General features: G+C 37.3%; 2 protein-coding genes and 1 long non-coding RNA gene across 3 annotated transcripts; all 3 read left to right on the top strand.

The window, feature by feature from the left end:
* Positions 1-7292: 7292 nt before the first annotated feature.
* On the top strand, positions 7293-8216 carry LOC5515722 (histamine H2 receptor). Its single transcript, XM_001635853.3, has one exon. The coding sequence runs from the start codon at positions 7293-7295 to the stop codon at positions 8214-8216; it is 924 nt and encodes a 307-aa protein (XP_001635903.1).
* Positions 8217-9551: 1335 nt separating this feature from the next.
* On the top strand, positions 9552-11408 carry LOC116620007. The gene is made up of 2 exons (XR_004296962.2): positions 9552-9831; positions 11257-11408. It is a non-coding gene; the product is annotated as an uncharacterized LOC116620007 (long non-coding RNA).
* A 938-nt stretch (positions 11409-12346) lies between these two features.
* Positions 12347-16007, top strand: LOC5515785 (protein Dr1). Its single transcript, XM_032385499.2, has 7 exons — positions 12347-12496; positions 13479-13565; positions 14059-14153; positions 14438-14506; positions 14585-14620; positions 14909-14980; positions 15306-16007. The coding sequence occupies exons 1-7, from the start codon at positions 12448-12450 to the stop codon at positions 15456-15458; spliced, it is 561 nt and encodes a 186-aa protein (XP_032241390.1). The 5' UTR covers positions 12347-12447; the 3' UTR covers positions 15459-16007.
* The last annotated feature ends 661 nt before the right edge of the window (positions 16008-16668 follow it).

The raw sequence follows: 16668 nt of genomic DNA, 5'->3' as shown, positions 1-16668 counted from the left end.
TTCTTGGCGTTTCGTCTATTACGTCATCTCTCACGCTACAGAGGAATAACACGCGCAGTCTTGCGCGCATGTGGAATGTACCACAAAATGGCCACAAAAAATGTTTGCTATTCATTGAAAACAGAATATATTGCTTTTTATTTCAAATGTCCACAAATTATTAACCAAACCAAATTATTAGCCAATTTTTTTTTAGAAACTTTGTTGCGCCATTTTGCATATAAAGAAGAGAAAGAGTGTAAAGGTTCGAAATCGTATGGTTCGCATAATCTTGTCCCCAAGAAAAATACTCTATCGACCAACAAACTGTGGCCCCACATCTGGCTATCTGGCTACTATTTTTTAGCACAATTGATGAGGAAAAAACGGTGATTGAAAAATGAGGAAAAACCGGTGATTGAATTGCCTCCACATTATCCAAAGACTACAAATGATTATGCTTTCAATGCCCGACTTTTGGGTTTTGATACCACATTTGCCGATACCAGTTCAAGAGACGAGGTGTTTTCGAAATCTGCGTTCCATACTTTTCCCAGGTATCTTTTTTCAGGTATATTTTTATCAGGTAATACTAGCGCTTGGGTTTTACAAACAAAACTTTTTTTTCATAAAACGAAAGTGTTTTTAAAAAAAACAGTTCAGATTTTTAAAGGCTAAAAGGGCGGGCGATGAACACTTGGCAAACACACACACACACTTTTTGTGTATTATTTATATTTCTACAAGACCACCTTTACTACGTGCTGTTTTTTTGTATCTCTCGCCGTATTTTTTATATGCTGCACCATGGAAATTCGGAAAATTTAGTGATTGAATTTTTCCACAGCCAAGTGTTAGTTGCAGATGATTTAGTTGAAGTCCTTTGTCGGTATTGTTCTTTTCACCATCTTCAACAGTACTGCATTTCTTTTTTTTTTCTTTCTTCAAAGATCATTATTAAATTGTTCTATATCTACAGAACGAAGTTTACGATATCGAACTTTTGCCTGTTGAAAAGGGGGCTTCTTTAGGCGTAACTTACGGTAAACAGCTAAGTGATGTTTGATTTATGTACACATGCGTGTCGTGAATAAAACTTCTTTTTGTAGATATAGAACTGTAGAATTACTTGTTCTTTCCCCTTATTGTTTTTTATACAATTACCTAACAAAATCGCCTCAAACATGATTTTCCAAAGACGCCTGAATTTGTTGTTTGGCTATAGTTTTATCGTAGCAAACTGTCTAATCTTTTAACGTCACAACCTTAGTACAGCCGCTCAGAGTTGTTATGAAAGGATTTTACCTTTTGGTAAAATGTCGGTACCCATGTAGTTACCGCGACATCTTAATATAGAACCAGAAATTAGGAAAAATGGGCTCATATCGTCTGCGCTTAACGAAAAGGTGTTCTACCGTTGGAAATAGCCGGAGTTTCAGGCCCATTTATCGTTTCATTTGAAGTATATACCCGGAGGCGAAAAAAGTTTTTTTCTCCAACTTTTCAAAAATAAAATCGCCTGATACTTTGGAAGTAGGAAACACCGCCACCTTTTGCTCGAACTATTAAGCCGAAGGGGTTGTCGAGGGGCTAATTGAATTACCCCACATCATTATCCAAAGACTCTCAATACCCTTATTTCCTGTTTGTGACCATATTTGGAAGATATGTTTATGCTTCTTAATGCACAACTTTTGGGTTTTGATACCACATTTGCCGGTACCAATTCAAGAGACTGGCCGGGCGTCTTGGAAATCTGCGTTCCATATTTTTTCCAGGTATTTGAGAAATACTAGCGCTTGGGTTTAACAAACAGCACTACTTTTTTTTCATAAAATGAAAGAGTTAGTTTAAAAAGAGAGTTAAGATTTTCGAAGGCTAAAAGGGCGGGCGAGGACCACTGGGAAAACACACACACTTTTTGTGTATTTTTATTTGTACAAGACCACTAGTGCAGTTTTGAATATTTTGCGACCTCTCGCCGAATTTTTTAAATGCCACACCAAGTCCAAGGAAATTTAGTGATTGAATTTTCCCACGGCCGAGTGTACGTTGAAGATGATTTAGTTGAGGTCCTTTGTAAGCGTTGTTCTTTTAATCAGACCCACCGCATTTTCACAAACAACTTTCAAATAAATAAAAAAAAGTATAGAAAGATCTACATATATGCTCTACAGTTTTTTTCACGACACGCATGTGTACATAAATTAAACATCACTTAGCTGTTTGCCGTAAGTTACGCGTAAAGAAGCCCCCTTTTCAACAGGCAAAAGTAAAAATATCGTAAACTTCTTTCTGTAGATATAGAACAGTTTAATAATGACCTTTTAAGAAAGAAAAAATGAAGTCTGGACAGTAGAATTACTTGTTCTTTCTCCCTTATAATTTTTTATAGAAAGTCAATTACCAAAGAAAAATCGTCTCAAACATGATTTACAAAAGACGCCTGAAGTTGTTGTTTTGCAATAGTTTTACCGTTGCAAACTTTATCTTTTGCTCGGTCAAAAGCCTCGCTTATGATGTACAACCTTTTGCCTGTTGAAAAGGGGGCTTCTTTAGGCGTAACTTACGGTAAACAGCTAAGTGATGTTTGATTTATGTACACATGCGTGTCGTGAATAAAACTTCTTTTTGTAGATATAGAACTGTAGAATTACTTGTTCTTTCCCCCTTATTATTTTTTATAGAAAGACAATTACCTAACAAAATCGCCTCAAACATGATTTTCCAAAGACGCCTGAATTTGTTGTTTGTCTATAGTTTTATCATAGCAAACTGTCTAATCTTTTAACGTCACAACCTTAGTACAGCCGCTCAGAGTTGTTATGAAAGGATTTTACCTTTTGGTAAAATGTCGGTACCCATGTAGTTACCGCGACATCTTAATATAGAACCAGAAATTAGGAAAAATGGGCTCATATTGTCTGCGCTTAACGAAAAGGTGTTCTACCGTTGGAAATAGCCGGAGTTTCAGGCCCATTTATCGTTTCATTTGAAGTATATACCCGGAGGCGAAAAAAGTTTTTTTCTCCAACTTTTCAAAAATAAAATCGCCTGATACTTTGGAAGTAGGAAACACCGCCACCTTTTGCTCGAACTATTAAGCCGAAGGGGTTGTCGAGGGGCTAATTGAATTACCCCACATCATTATCCAAAGACTCTCAATACCCTTATTTCCTGTTTGTGACCATATTTGGAAGATATGTTTATGCTTCTTAATGCACAACTTTTGGGTTTTGATACCACATTTGCCGGTACCAATTCAAGAGACTGGCCGGACGTCTTGGAAATCTGCGTTCCATATTTTTTCCAGGTATTTGAGAAATACTAGCGCTTGGGTTTAACAAACAGCACTACTTTTTTTTCATAAAATGAAAGAGTTAGTTTAAAAAGAGAGTTAAGATTTTCGAAGGCTAAAAGGGCGGGCGAGGACCACTGGGAAAACACACACACTTTTTGTGTATTTTTATTTGTACAAGACCACTAGTGCAGTTTTGAATATTTTGCGACCTCTCGCCGAATCTTTTAAATGCCACACCAAGTCCAAGAAAATTTAGTGATTGAATTTTCCCACGGCCGAGTGTACGTTGAAGATGATTTAGTTGAGGTCCTTTGTAAGCGTTGTTCTTTTAATCAGACCCACCGCATTTTCACAAACAACTTTCAAATAAATAAATAAAAGTATAGAAAGATCTACATAAAATGATGGTTGAAGGCTTTCATAGAAAGTGCTCAATACTCGAAAGTAGAGCGGTGTATAGTGTTGGTTTGAGAAAAATACAAACTACATAGGTTTCCCTACAGGTCTGTTTCGTGGTTGCCCACTCATCAGAAATCCCCTGATGAGTGGGCAACCACGAAACAGACCTGTAGGGAAACCTATGTAGTTTGTATTTTTCTCAAACCAACACTATACACCGCTCGAAAGATCTACATATATGCTCTACAGTTTTTTTCACGACACGCATGTGTACATAAATTAAACATCACTTAGCTGTTTGCCGTAAGTTACGCGTAAAGAAGCCCCCTTTTCAACAGGCAAAAGTAAAAATATCGTAAACTTCTTTCTGTAGATATAGAACAGTTTAATAATGACCTTTTAAGAAAGAAAAAAGGAAGTCTGGACAGTAGAATTACTTGTTCTTTCTCCCTTATAATTTTTTATAGAAAGTCAATTACCAAAGAAAAATCGTCTCAAACATGATTTACAAAAGACGCCTAAAGTTGTTGTTTTGCAATAGTTTTACCGTTGCAAACTTTATCTTTTGCTCGGTCAAAAGCCTCGCTTATGATGTACAACCTTAGTACAGCCGCTCGAAGTTGTTATAAAAGGATCGCACCTAGATGTTAACATGACTGTACCCATATAGCTATGGCCGGCAGCCCATATTTTACAAAAGGCGTACACATGCATACCTTTCATAGAGACCCAGAAGTTAGAAAAATTGGCTCAATTCGTCTGCACTGAACGAAAAGGTGTTTACCGTGAGAAGAGCCGGAGTTTCAGGTCCATTTATCGTTCCCTATGAAGTATGTACCCGGAGGCGAAAAAGAATTTTATATTTCCTCCAACTTTTGTAAAATAAAATCGCCTGATACTTGGGCTGCCGTAGGATGCACCGCCGCCCTTTGCTCGAACTATTTAGCCGACGAAGGGTTCGAGCGGCCAATTCTCTATCTCGGGAATGCTAAGCCCCGAAATTCAAACTGATGCTTAAAAGGAAATCTCTTCCAACATTGCAACAATCAAGCAGAAAGAGAATCTACAAGAAAAAAGGCGCACAAGCGAAGGCATATTTAGATGACATAGGCTGTGCGAGTCATAGCAAGTTTTGAAGTCTATTTGTTGTCGTTTTATACTGTATGCTTTTTAAATATTTTCGATTTTGCAATAAATACTACCAAGAGAGCATCTCTTGATTCTACTTATTAACCAAGCGAGGTCCGTTCTGAGAAATCTCAGCCCGCGGGGAAAAGTTATTATGAAAAGTTATTTATTATATGGCTTTTTTAAATATTCTCACGAGAAGGAAAACTTATGCTGCTGAAGTGAAAGAAGGAACCCTTTCTGGATTAACAAGCCACGAGTGCTCAACTCCAAAGCTCTAAATAACGAGTCGATTTGTAAAATGACCACCGAAAATTGCTTTTTACGCCGATTTTACCGACCTTCACATGAAAAAATCATTTATTTTATGTTATTTCATTTAGATTAGTTGTCTTTACAGAGAAACGTCTGCAAAATCCCTGTTTTCCCGCCATAATGATTTTGCAACGCGCAAGACAATTTCAAGTTTGCTGAAATTAAATTTTATTTGCGATAAAAATGTAGCAAATCGTCGCTTTATACGGGGAATAAAGGAAAATCACTCGAGGAATTTACCTGCTAATGTATCTTAATTCAAGAGAAGTATTTTAGTTAATATATCTTACTGCCTGTGGAGAATTAAAGTGAAAGAAAACATACCGCGGTGATCCTAGTTCCTAATTCCTCAGTTCCTAGTCAGTTCCTAATCGGGATCAGCGGGGGTACTTCATAAAAAAAATGCTTAAATGGTAAAAATAACTCATTTACCCAAGTTAAATCGGCTAGTATCGATAGAAAGGCATACCGCGGTGATTCTAGAACCTAATCCCTCAGAACCGAATCAGAACCTCAGGTACCTTTTTAACGAGTAAAATCAGCTAGAATCGATGAAAAGGCATTATATAAATATGGTTTCCTGAATTATTTATAACAACTTCTATAATTTGTGTGGATCCTAGACTAATGTCTGATTAGAATCCCTTGTCTGGTTTCTGGTTTTAGACGCTTGCAAATTTCTATGCAATACGCAAGGAAATAGCAATAATATGCATTTCTAAAACGTTATTAAACCGATTTAGCGCTTATTTATTGCTAATTTTTCAAACAGTAAACGTTTATTATACCACCCAAGTCACGCTTGGATCACGCGCTTGGTAGTCACGCTAGCTTCACCAATAACTAACTGCGCTACATCTAAATTACGGATAGTAAAATAGAAACTGGACCTGAAGTGACCGGGGTATAATTTCAATCATCCGAAAGAAGAATATTTTTTTCAAATTTATCAAAATTAATAGAGATTTGCATGATTTATAGACCAGTTTCTAATCGGTTTCTACTCGTGACCAGGAAATAGAAAATGGTTCCTAATTATAGAAAATACTTTCAAACCTTCCACACGCACTTTAATGCACCACACATAGTATAATACAACTGAGTAAAAAACTCAGGGGTACGAATTTGGATTTGTGTGTACAAATAGAAACGAGGTAGAAACAAGTTTATTTTTACTAAAGTAGGAACTGATACGAGTTTTTTGCGCAATTACGTAGGATCTGAAAACGCGTAATTCGTAAATAGAATTATTACTATAAAAAAAAATCAAAGAAAAACTGCACTGGAATTGACAAGAATTAAAAAAAACTTTCAAACCTTTCACGCGCACTTTAAGCCACAACACATAGTAAAATACAACTGAGTAAAAAATCAGGGTACAAATCTGGTGATTTGTTCGTACAAATAGGATCGACTTTTGAATGTTTTGCACTAGTTATAACTCAAATAGAAATTTAGCATAAATCCGCGAAATAGCGCAAAAATATCGATGTAAAAAATAATAAGCGCAAAAAATCGATGTAAAAAATAATGTTGGCGTATATTCCAGCCGTACTCTCCAATTTTATACAGAAAATAGATAATTTCGATGTTTTTGTTATTGAAAAATTACTCCCCCCTTACCATTAGGAACTGAGTAGGAACTGAATAGGAACTGACTAGGAACCAAGAAGTTTTAAGAACCAGGATCACCGTGGTAAAAAACATCTCTACGATCAATTCGAGTGGAAAGCGACGATCAATTAACAAAATTGTTGGTAAAAATCCAGAGGATGTCTTGATTCGAAGTTCTGCATTTGTGGATGATTAAAAGGAAGAAGATCATCATCATCATCATCATCATCATCATCATTATTATTATAAAAGCAGAAGAAAGCCTCACAAAACTGGTCATTTTTGTGAAAAATACATTTATTTTGTTATAAAACTATAAAAACGCAAAAATGATTTATTAATAATAGTCAAAATACACAATCTTTTAAAGCAGTCTTATTGAAAATTTTTATGTATTAAAATACATAGCACAATATTGCATTCGCCCACAGCACTCACAATAGTGATTATAACACCACAAAACACCGGATTTCGATTTATTTAAAGATTTTCATTTAAGTTATTTTTCATTCAAGAGGTTTTTTTTTTTTTTTTGCTTTTTTAGTTTACGAAACAAATGATGATCAATACCACCAATCTCAGCTGCGAGTATTCCGCAGAGATAGAAGCGATGGTCCTCTTCTCAGGAGTGAACAAGCTAACAAGAAAGAGAGTAGTGCTTGCCCAAGCTATTATACACGGGGTCTGTTGTCCCTTCACCGTCACATTAAACTTCCTTATCATTCTAGTCCTACTAAAGATTCGCTCACTCCGCAGCAACACCAATATCATGATCGGCCTTCTTGCCGTAGTTGATTTACTGATGGGTTTGATCATACAGCCTTCTCTGGTAGCAGAAAACATCATGCATTATTCGAAGGACCAGTTCTCCTGCTCAGATCTTATATACCACTATCATTCCGACCGCGTGCTATTCCTGGTCCTGCAGACCCTGACTTTCAGCTCTTTGCACCACTTGACGCTGATAAACATTGAGCGTTACATTGGAATAAGGGAGACTTTTCGTTACCCCGTGATTATCACGCAAAAGCGCTTAGTGATCGCAGTGGTTTGCGCATGGCTTCTAGCGGGGATCTTATCGTTTAATGTGATTTTCCCGGCGCTCATTCTACCGATGAACACATCCGTCCTCGCCTGCGTCCTTGTTTGTGTCTATTGCAGCTTTGTGGTGACCCGAGAGAGTAGAAGACACCACAGGCAGATTATCGCCCAACATATGGCCGTCGGATTGCCGCCCAACATGCTCCCACGAAAGGCAATCTGGGTATTTGTCTTTCTTACTGTGGTTATTCTAATCTCGTATATCCTGGCAGGGCTAACACGCTGTCTGGCCGATGAGGCAACGTCTATTTTAACACTCCCCTCCTCTCTCGTAGTATTGAATGCACTTTTTAACCCCATTATCTTCATCAGTCGAAGCAAAGAATTCCGAATTGAGCTTAGGGGTGTTCTTGGAATCCGTCCAGGGGCTGAACGGTAAAGCCACGTGCTAGTGGATAATTTTACTTCGAAATATCTTATTTCTTGTTAGTGTTGAATAAGCGCGCATTCTTACCTAAACTGGCTGTAATCCCTACGCGTTACCTCGTACCACTCTCAATTCAAACGACGCTCTCTGTAACCGTCGTCGCCTGGTAAATGAGTAACTCGACCCCCAGCGGCGCGTTTTTTCCTTCCCCACTAGAAAATAACTATTTTCTAGTGGGGAAGAGAAAAATCGGGCGGCTGTGGTCTAAATGTTTTAGTATAAATCCATTTGCAAACTTCTACCTTCGAAAAAATTACGATTTTAATAATTCTCAGTAATAAATAACCGCTTTTGGCGCGAAAACGCTGGCTTTTTCGCTACTCGCTATCTATGGCTCAATAGATATTGAGAACGGGAGCCAATCAAATGGCATGAAAGTATATGAGTGGATTTATACTAAATATGAATATATATTATACTTTGAATATATATATATCGCATGTTACAGGACGGGTTGACAGATTATTTAGGTTATAGTTAAATGGTCGTTTAATATTTCATGTTTCTATCCAGACAAAAAAAAAGTCATTTAGTTGTGTTTATCTTTCAAGGATAATTTAAATTTTGTTTAAAATTGATGTTTTCCTCAGTCTAGTTTGTGGCACGCCCGTGGACCCTTCGCTTTGTTGACCTTTTGTAACGCCGAAATCTGGCCAGGGAGTGTCCAGTTTCCTATACATGGCAGGATCGTGGTTTCTTCTTTCGTTTCGGACATTTTATTTGGCAACTAATCTCTTGGATTTTCTTGAAATCACATGCCATTTTCACCCCTTGGTTTAGACATCATTTATTTTTATCGTTATTCCATTTAAAGGAAAATGTTGTAGTCATGCGCTCTTTGAACATGCGCAGTTAACTTTTAAAAGTTGCCAGGGAAGCCCCTGAAGTTGAATAATCATTAGTGCTATCTTAGAGTTACCTTTGACTTCATTGATTATTTTGTAAATACGCAGGGACGAGATACCAACTCTCAAGCGTTTGACTGAGTGGTTAGTTTTGCCGAATGAATCCAATTCTCCAGTTCCCTTTTGAATAGTTTTACATTTATCTCCTTTCATGTGGGACTACCACAAGGATTGCTGTCTGGTCCTAGCGTATAAAGATAACGAGCCTAGTTCTGTATTTTATATTATTGTGTGTGCCGCTGCTGCTGTGTGCGAATCATTAAAGCTTGAAACATCAGCCTCGCCTCCGTCTTAAAGATCCCGGCTAGTCCCCTAACGATACGCAACAGGCGCTCGTGCATTTTAAATTTGGTCTGAGCCTCAATCTGGTGCCGCGCCATTTTGAAGCCGAGTTGGCGCTATTTTTTCCTAGTCGATAATTTTAAATAAGCTTTTGGAGCTGTTAGAATGGCAAAACATGTAAATATATCAAAATGATACTTCGTGGAGATATTGTAAATTGATACGGTTGATGGGTTTGACGATCGAAGCAAACTATATTGGAGAAAAATCCGGCAAAATTAATCGGTTGGTGATGATATGATGGCCATGGCGCCAGAAGCGCCGTTTGTGGGGTTGCAGACCTGGTTGGGGTATATCTGTTTAATGTCGGCCTTTCTGAGGTGAGTTATTATTTTGCATAGTCTTAGTAAATAGATATGTGTGCTATCAAGGGTATTCATTTACCTCTTTCAGCAATTTTCAATACATTTTTACAAAACATTGCATTTTGAAACCGAAGACGATCAAAATCTATTACAGGTGTCATTTATTTACGAATCATTTTTTTTCTCCAAAGATAAAATTAACTATTGTTCTGCCGTTTGACACCAGGACTATGAATGTTATATATATACTGTTATAAACGTGAATGATGGTGAAAACGCAAGCATGGAAATGGAAGCCGTTCGCTGTACAATTATTTTAAATTCCCCGCTTTGCTCGAAGGGTTCATTATTTAACGGCTGGGGAGGGCTGCTATTTATTGAGCATCGATTTGGGGGAGGGCCTCAATTTTTGATACAGGTTTTAGGGGAGTGCTTTATTTTTTGAACAGGTATTCTGATCAATTTCCGAATCTCCTAAAAGTTTTGACTTTCAAATTTTTTCTGGGCAGAACACCAGACCCCCGACAAAATAGATAAAGTTAATGTGATGCGCCTTCTGCTTGCACTTTCACGACTTTTGTTTGGCTGGCGTTAAAAACCATTTTCCCCTAAGTGTGGCCAATACTATTTTCATCTTTTGCAGTTTTGGTTTTATTAACTTCCATCAATGGATTTACGAATTTCGATTCATGTCAAATTCCCCCCCCCCCCCCCCCCCCAACTAACTTTTCATATTGGTGGTATTGGTGGTACATATTTAAATAAGATTTCAGTTGGGAAGTAACTAAAGATGCTGTTTTCTATCCCCCCCCCCCCCCCCCCCACACACACACACACATGTCGCCTTTTTGGTGGAGGGTGACCAATTTTGTGCTTTAGATTAGCAGCCCTCCCCCCAGATAAATAATGACCTTTTCCTTACGATGAAACATGTTCCTTTTGCCATTCTTACCTAATCAAATCTATTTGGGAAAACGTTTTACTTCACCACGGCATTCTATCATTCTCGTGAACACTTGTTAAAGTTCTTTTTTCTATTTCATACACATAATTTTACACTACCAATGATTTTATGTTTGTCTCTGAGCTGCTAAATACACTGATCAAGATCGAGACTTCCTTACTTTTAGATTATAATATATTTCCAATGTACCTATATTGAGTATTTCATCAGAAAAAATATATTTTTTTCAAACCATTATTTTCAAATTTTATCATCTAAAGTATCATAATTCCGATCCACTCGGCTCCTGGGAAATTAATCCGCACAAGGTTGAATGGTACGTGTTGTATGCTTGTTTGTAGTCTTTCTACAGTAGTTATACCACTCGGCTCCTGGTTGGTTACTTAAAGCAGACCTCCACTCCCTTATTCTTATTTGCTAGTATGGTTAGTTATACTATGTACAATATCAGTTTAGATTTTAACATTTTTTTTCAGGAATGGCGAAGCACTGGTCGCCACGCGTTTTCAAGCCCTTCCCTGCGATGGCCATTCGGAACACTGGGGTTTCCCCTGAGCTACCTTTCCCGTCCACCTAACTTATGATCTTGTAACTTTGCAAAATAAATTAAATAAATGGAAAAATAAGCTTTTTGTCTTATATTTTAGTTCAGCTGTCTTACTACTCTCGCTTAAACAAGAAAAAGAAACGCGAATAATTATCTCACTTCGTTGACGTTCTTTTTATTCCAGCAATATTCATGTTGGAATGTTGGCAGTGTTTATTGTTAAAATTAAGTGTGCATCAAAGTTGGCGAGATAATCGAGGTGCTAGCAGAATAAATTGGTTTAGTTACTATATCTATATTTTGAATTTCAGTCCCTAATCAAATTATTTCGGCGCCAATTCATCTTTTTGAAATGATAAATAAATCCAACAACTTATTACTAACAACTTATAATCAATTTTATGAATTTGAATCACTTGCACATGCTTCCTGGACTCTTATATTTCATTTCTATGAAAGAAATTTGTTCCCATGCAGTCTTGGATAAGCGCGAGAGTCCGTCTTTTGGTTAATGTTTCCTTCAAAAAATATATGCTCTTCGTGATTTGGTGAAAGCGTCCGGGTGTGCGGAAAACAGCGTGCAGAAAACAGCGCGATATTCCCGGAATATCGAGTAAAACACTCCTCGCTATTCCTCTTTACAGGAACCGGCCCCTTCTGTGCGCTGTTTTCAACGCCCTGTTTTCCGCGCGCTGTTTTTTGTGCGCTGTTTTTCTGCACGCTGTTTCCCGCGCGCTGTTTTTTCGAGCGTTGTTTTCCGCGCGCTGTTTTCCGCGCGCTGTTTTCTGCTTCCCGTTTTCTGCGCGCTGTTTTCCACGCGCTGTTTTTCGCACTCCCGGTCGTTTTCATGGCAAACTGGCTTTTTGAGGCTCCGTAGACTGAATGGGATTTTTGGCATAATATTGTTAAAGCACCTCCATGCCGAAAAAAACCGCAGTATTCTCGAGAACGAAACATCATGGTGAACAGATGTGGGTAATTTAGTATTTTGGAGAAGAATGAAGATAATGTCGAGCATAACAACCAAAACAATCAAACACGAAGCCCTTACATCACGGGAAGATTGGAACGAGCTGAGCCCGCGGTACATATAGCTTTTGTGTTATCTAAAAAGGACAAAATGGCGGAAAGAGAAGCGCTTGCGGACGACGATGTTACCTTACCACGGGGTAAGTATACTTTCTCGACTTGATTAACCCTGTTGGCATGCCTTCTCCACCATCTAGCTAACTAGTGGAGCCACTTAGACAAGATTGGCTTTTGGAGACGTAATCTTCTATTAAAATATTTTGCTCCATTCATTTTTACCACCTCACACTCAAAGTCAATTACTTACAACTTTCCCTTAATCGATATCGGTGTTTGTTGTTCATTTGTCTCTTTTGTACTTGCTTTTTCTTAATATTGGGATGATGATAAGGTTCTGCTTAAAAGTTTTCTTGGTTTGATACTTTATATAACTAAGGGACATCATTTAACAACAAGGTTCTATCTTAAAATTAGTTAAGCTTAATCGTCTACAGTACCCGACCTTTACTTACTTGATATTTATCTAATGTCTAGTATTAGATATTATCAGTTGTTTATTAAACAGATAGATCCATTTTTGCTTGCATCTGTCCTTTGACTAATAGATGCACAGATGACATCACACCATGTCACAAACAAAAAGTATGCAACAGCACTTGGTCGCTGTGATGTCATCTGCTAATCTATTAGGGGACAGAGACACAAAAATGAGATATGAGAATTATTTTATACAACAATTTAAAAGTTTTCTTATGTAACAATCTAGTTTTGGGAGCGCACACACATGCTGACGCCAAGCTTGCGTGGGTCCTTAAATGGCACATGGATCTTGACCAATCACAGACTATTAAGCAGATATTTTTACCCTCCAGCAATATTTCTTAACTTAGACTTGCTTTTTGAACTGTTATAAATATCAGATGATATCACACAATGAAAAGCAAAAATAAAAATGATCCTATGTCATTTCTTTTATATTTACAAGGGCTGCACTCTATAACATAGTTCTGGTTGAAAAATGTTTTTGGCTAATGATCTGGCTACCAACAAACTATGTACTGATAAAGTTGAATAGCTCAATTGAAAAATCTGTGTTATCCTTTTGTTTTCATTCTATTGTAGCTGCAGTTAACAAGATGATCAAGGAGATGATTCCAAACATGAGGGTTTCTAATGATGCTAGAGAACTCATTCTTAACTGTTGCACAGGTCCGTGACTACCCAATATACCCAGACTAACTTAAAAAATGATAGATAAGCTCAGCAAAAATGCCAATAAAGGTAAATGATTGGATAATCTGTGCATATGTGCAAAATGCAGGGTAATCCCAGAATGTGTCGCTTGAGTCATGAAGAAATATTTTTTATTTTAGAATAATCACCTAAAAACAAACAACAAGATATGCAATATGGTAGATGAATCCACACCCACTCTGTCTACCAGCTTGGCCTGTATATCCAGTAGGCCATAGTAAAGATGAGCAAACACTATTAAGTGATAATTTGACAGAAGTATGTTACTGTATGCTGTTTTACCAGCTAAGATGTCTGTCATGAAATACTGTGACCAAGGTTTTGACAATGCTGCCTAAGGCCAAAGGCTGTGTTTTTTTTTTCTTTTTTAAATAATTTATACATTGAATGAAATACAGGGGTATCATCTTTTAGTTCTTTGAAATACTGCTGTTATTTTTTTTTTTAGAATTCATACATCTCATATCATCAGAAGCAAATGATGTTTGCAATCGACAGATGAAGAAAACCATTTCTCCTGATCATATTCTGCTAGCTCTAGAGGTATGGACTCACTGATTTGCTGCTCTTTTAAATGTTTATGCCCTTGTTTTCTAGCCAGCCAAAGAATAGAAAATGTGACAATTTTTGGACAAACCTTGGCATTTGAAACATGAGCAATAAAAAATGTCATGTTTCAAGGGTAAAGGCAAATGGTAGTTCATGTCTTTTATGTAATAGAAGAAGTATTTTTTTTTTAGAAATTAAAATATAAAACCTTGAAACTATCATGGGCCAATCATTTTGAAAGAGCTATTTCCCAACAATAAGATGATGTTTCATTTCAGGGTCTTGGCTTTCAGCATTATATAGAAGATGTGAAGTCTGTCTTGGCCGAATGCAAAACACAAGCAGCGGTAAATAATCAATGACAGGGCATCCCTCTTACCATTTACATCATTATATGCTGAAATTGCATGTCTATTTATTTCTAGAATAAAAGACGAGCAAGTACAAAGTTGGAACACCTTGTAAGTAAGCCACAACAACAACAACAACAAAAACAACAACAACAATAAATTAAAAACGTCAAGCAACACCAGGGAAAATAATGTTACAACCAACAAATAGTAGAAGTGGAAATCTCTATTGTTGACACAATAGTGTAATTATTTTGTATGCATATAAGCATATTGATAACAACTTAAAACTTTTCTGGCTGATAAATAAATTAGTGTCAAACAATGATTAAGGTTTTTAACTTATTTGACATTTAATCTAGATGTACAGTAGTATTAACTTTTTTTTTTCTGTGGTAGGGCATTCCTGAAGAAGAGTTACTGCGTCAACAGCAAGAGTTATTTCAACAAGCAAGACTACAACAGGCCCAGGTGTTGCTTCTTATTTACTTTTCAAGAGTAAATATCTATTCAAAATGCACAGTACAACTTCCTTTTACACAACTCTCATATAAGAGATGCTCACACATAAGGAACTGGTTACCATTTCCCTTCTTATATTCCTATAAATTACCATGCATACTGCCCAGTTATTATAGCCATGTTTATGTGTGAGTTTTACATATGAACAAGTGAAGATAAAGTAAGACACTCTGGAAAGCAAGGGTTTGTTTAAGAAATTTTCATAAAAATGACCCCATTATTTAGCTATTTCTATTACCAGTGTGTGAGAGAATTTTTTTTGTACTTTCGAAAGGCTGAGCAAGAAGAATATCAACAGTTACAACAAGCTCAAGCTTTGGCATTACAACAACAACAGCAATCTGGTCAACTACAACCACCTACTGCTACTGCAACAGGGCAACCTTCTAGGATAAACCAGCCTACCCAGCCTTACGCAGGGCCCTAAGAGTTTTACATCTATTGATAGTGAAATGGGTTGAAATCTTATGTTAAAAGCATCAGTATTGCCTGGGATGCACTTATAGGCAGTGGATGACTGGAGCATTTCTTTACGCAATGTAAAAAAAAAAACCTTTTTTATCTTATCTTTTTCAGAGTGCCCTCTGGTTTCAAACTAGTTTTAAGTTAAAGGTTTTAAAATGTCATCTTGGGGAAGAGACTCTATATACATTTGAAAACATTCATTAGTATAGTACTGTAGGTAGTTCTGTGAGAATTTGGTTGTGATCACATGGACTGCAATACCTTCATCCTTCCAAATAGTGGCTTCAAATAGCCCTACGAATTTTTTTGGGGAGAGTCAACTTTCCCCCTTCAACCTCCATGTATCTTTATATACTTCCAGAAGTCATGTCATTTTCTCATATTTTGTTGTATTTTTATCACAAGAAACACAAACAGCAAGTTATTCTTGGTTGATCTTTCCTTGCTTAGCAGTCTCCACTAAAAGGCACAGCTCTAAGTGAAAATCTCTAATTACAGTCAGCTCTTCAAATCCCTGTTTTGCTCTCTTGACTGATTCTACTCTCTCCTTCCCTCCCTCCTTCCCTTCCCTCCCAGCACTCATTTATACACACAAGCACATAGTCTATAGAGAGCATGCCTCTGCTCTCAACTGCAGCATTTTGTGTAAGCCATTTTCCCCTGCCCCTATGGTACCTACCCCTTACAGTACAAACTCTGTCACTGAGTTCAGCATACCTATTCTAGGTATAAGAAGGCAGAAATGTCAGGGCCATAGCAAAGGTGGGGAACATGGGGCAATAGTCTTTTAAAAATTAAAAGCCACAATTTTAGTTTGCCAAGCAGTGTTTTTAAAGAGACTCAAGATTGAGATGTTTTTATATCTTGTTAACAGGACCTCAAAATACCGGGAGCACTACACAGAGATATAGGGGGCAAAGCCATGCTCCTACGGGTCATTCAAACCCTAGAAACAGGTAGGGGCATGGCTCCTTTAGGCAGTATGGCACTGTGTGGGGGGAAGTGGATCTATGGAAAGTTTTTAAGAATGGGGAGGCGTACTAGAGAATTTACCCCCTTCTGGCTCAAAGTGTTAGATGGAAAACAATGCCATACAGTATTTGGACATACCATCCATTTGGATATACCCCCAACGAACCCTAATGTCTCTAATGGTGCATAGTACATGGAGT

The sequence above is a fragment of the Nematostella vectensis genome, chromosome 2 (genome assembly GCF_932526225.1).
Source record: "Nematostella vectensis chromosome 2, jaNemVect1.1, whole genome shotgun sequence".
In the NCBI taxonomy this organism is placed as follows: Eukaryota; Metazoa; Cnidaria; class Anthozoa; order Actiniaria; family Edwardsiidae; genus Nematostella; species Nematostella vectensis.
Note: the sequence above shows the minus strand (reverse complement) of the source record. Positions and strands in the feature narration are given on the sequence as shown.

Coding starts and splice junctions, on each gene's coding strand:
- LOC5515722 (XM_001635853.3), top strand. CDS start 7,293: ATGATGATCAATACCACCAATCTCAGCTGCGAGTATTCCGCAGAGATA.
- LOC5515785 (XM_032385499.2), top strand. CDS start 12,448: ATGGCGGAAAGAGAAGCGCTTGCGGACGACGATGTTACCTTACCACGG. Junction 14,154..14,437: donor ATATTCTGCTAGCTCTAGAG/GTATGGACTCAC, acceptor GTTTCATTTCAG/GGTCTTGGCTTTCAGCATTA. Junction 14,507..14,584: donor AATGCAAAACACAAGCAGCG/GTAAATAATCAA, acceptor ATTTATTTCTAG/AATAAAAGACGAGCAAGTAC.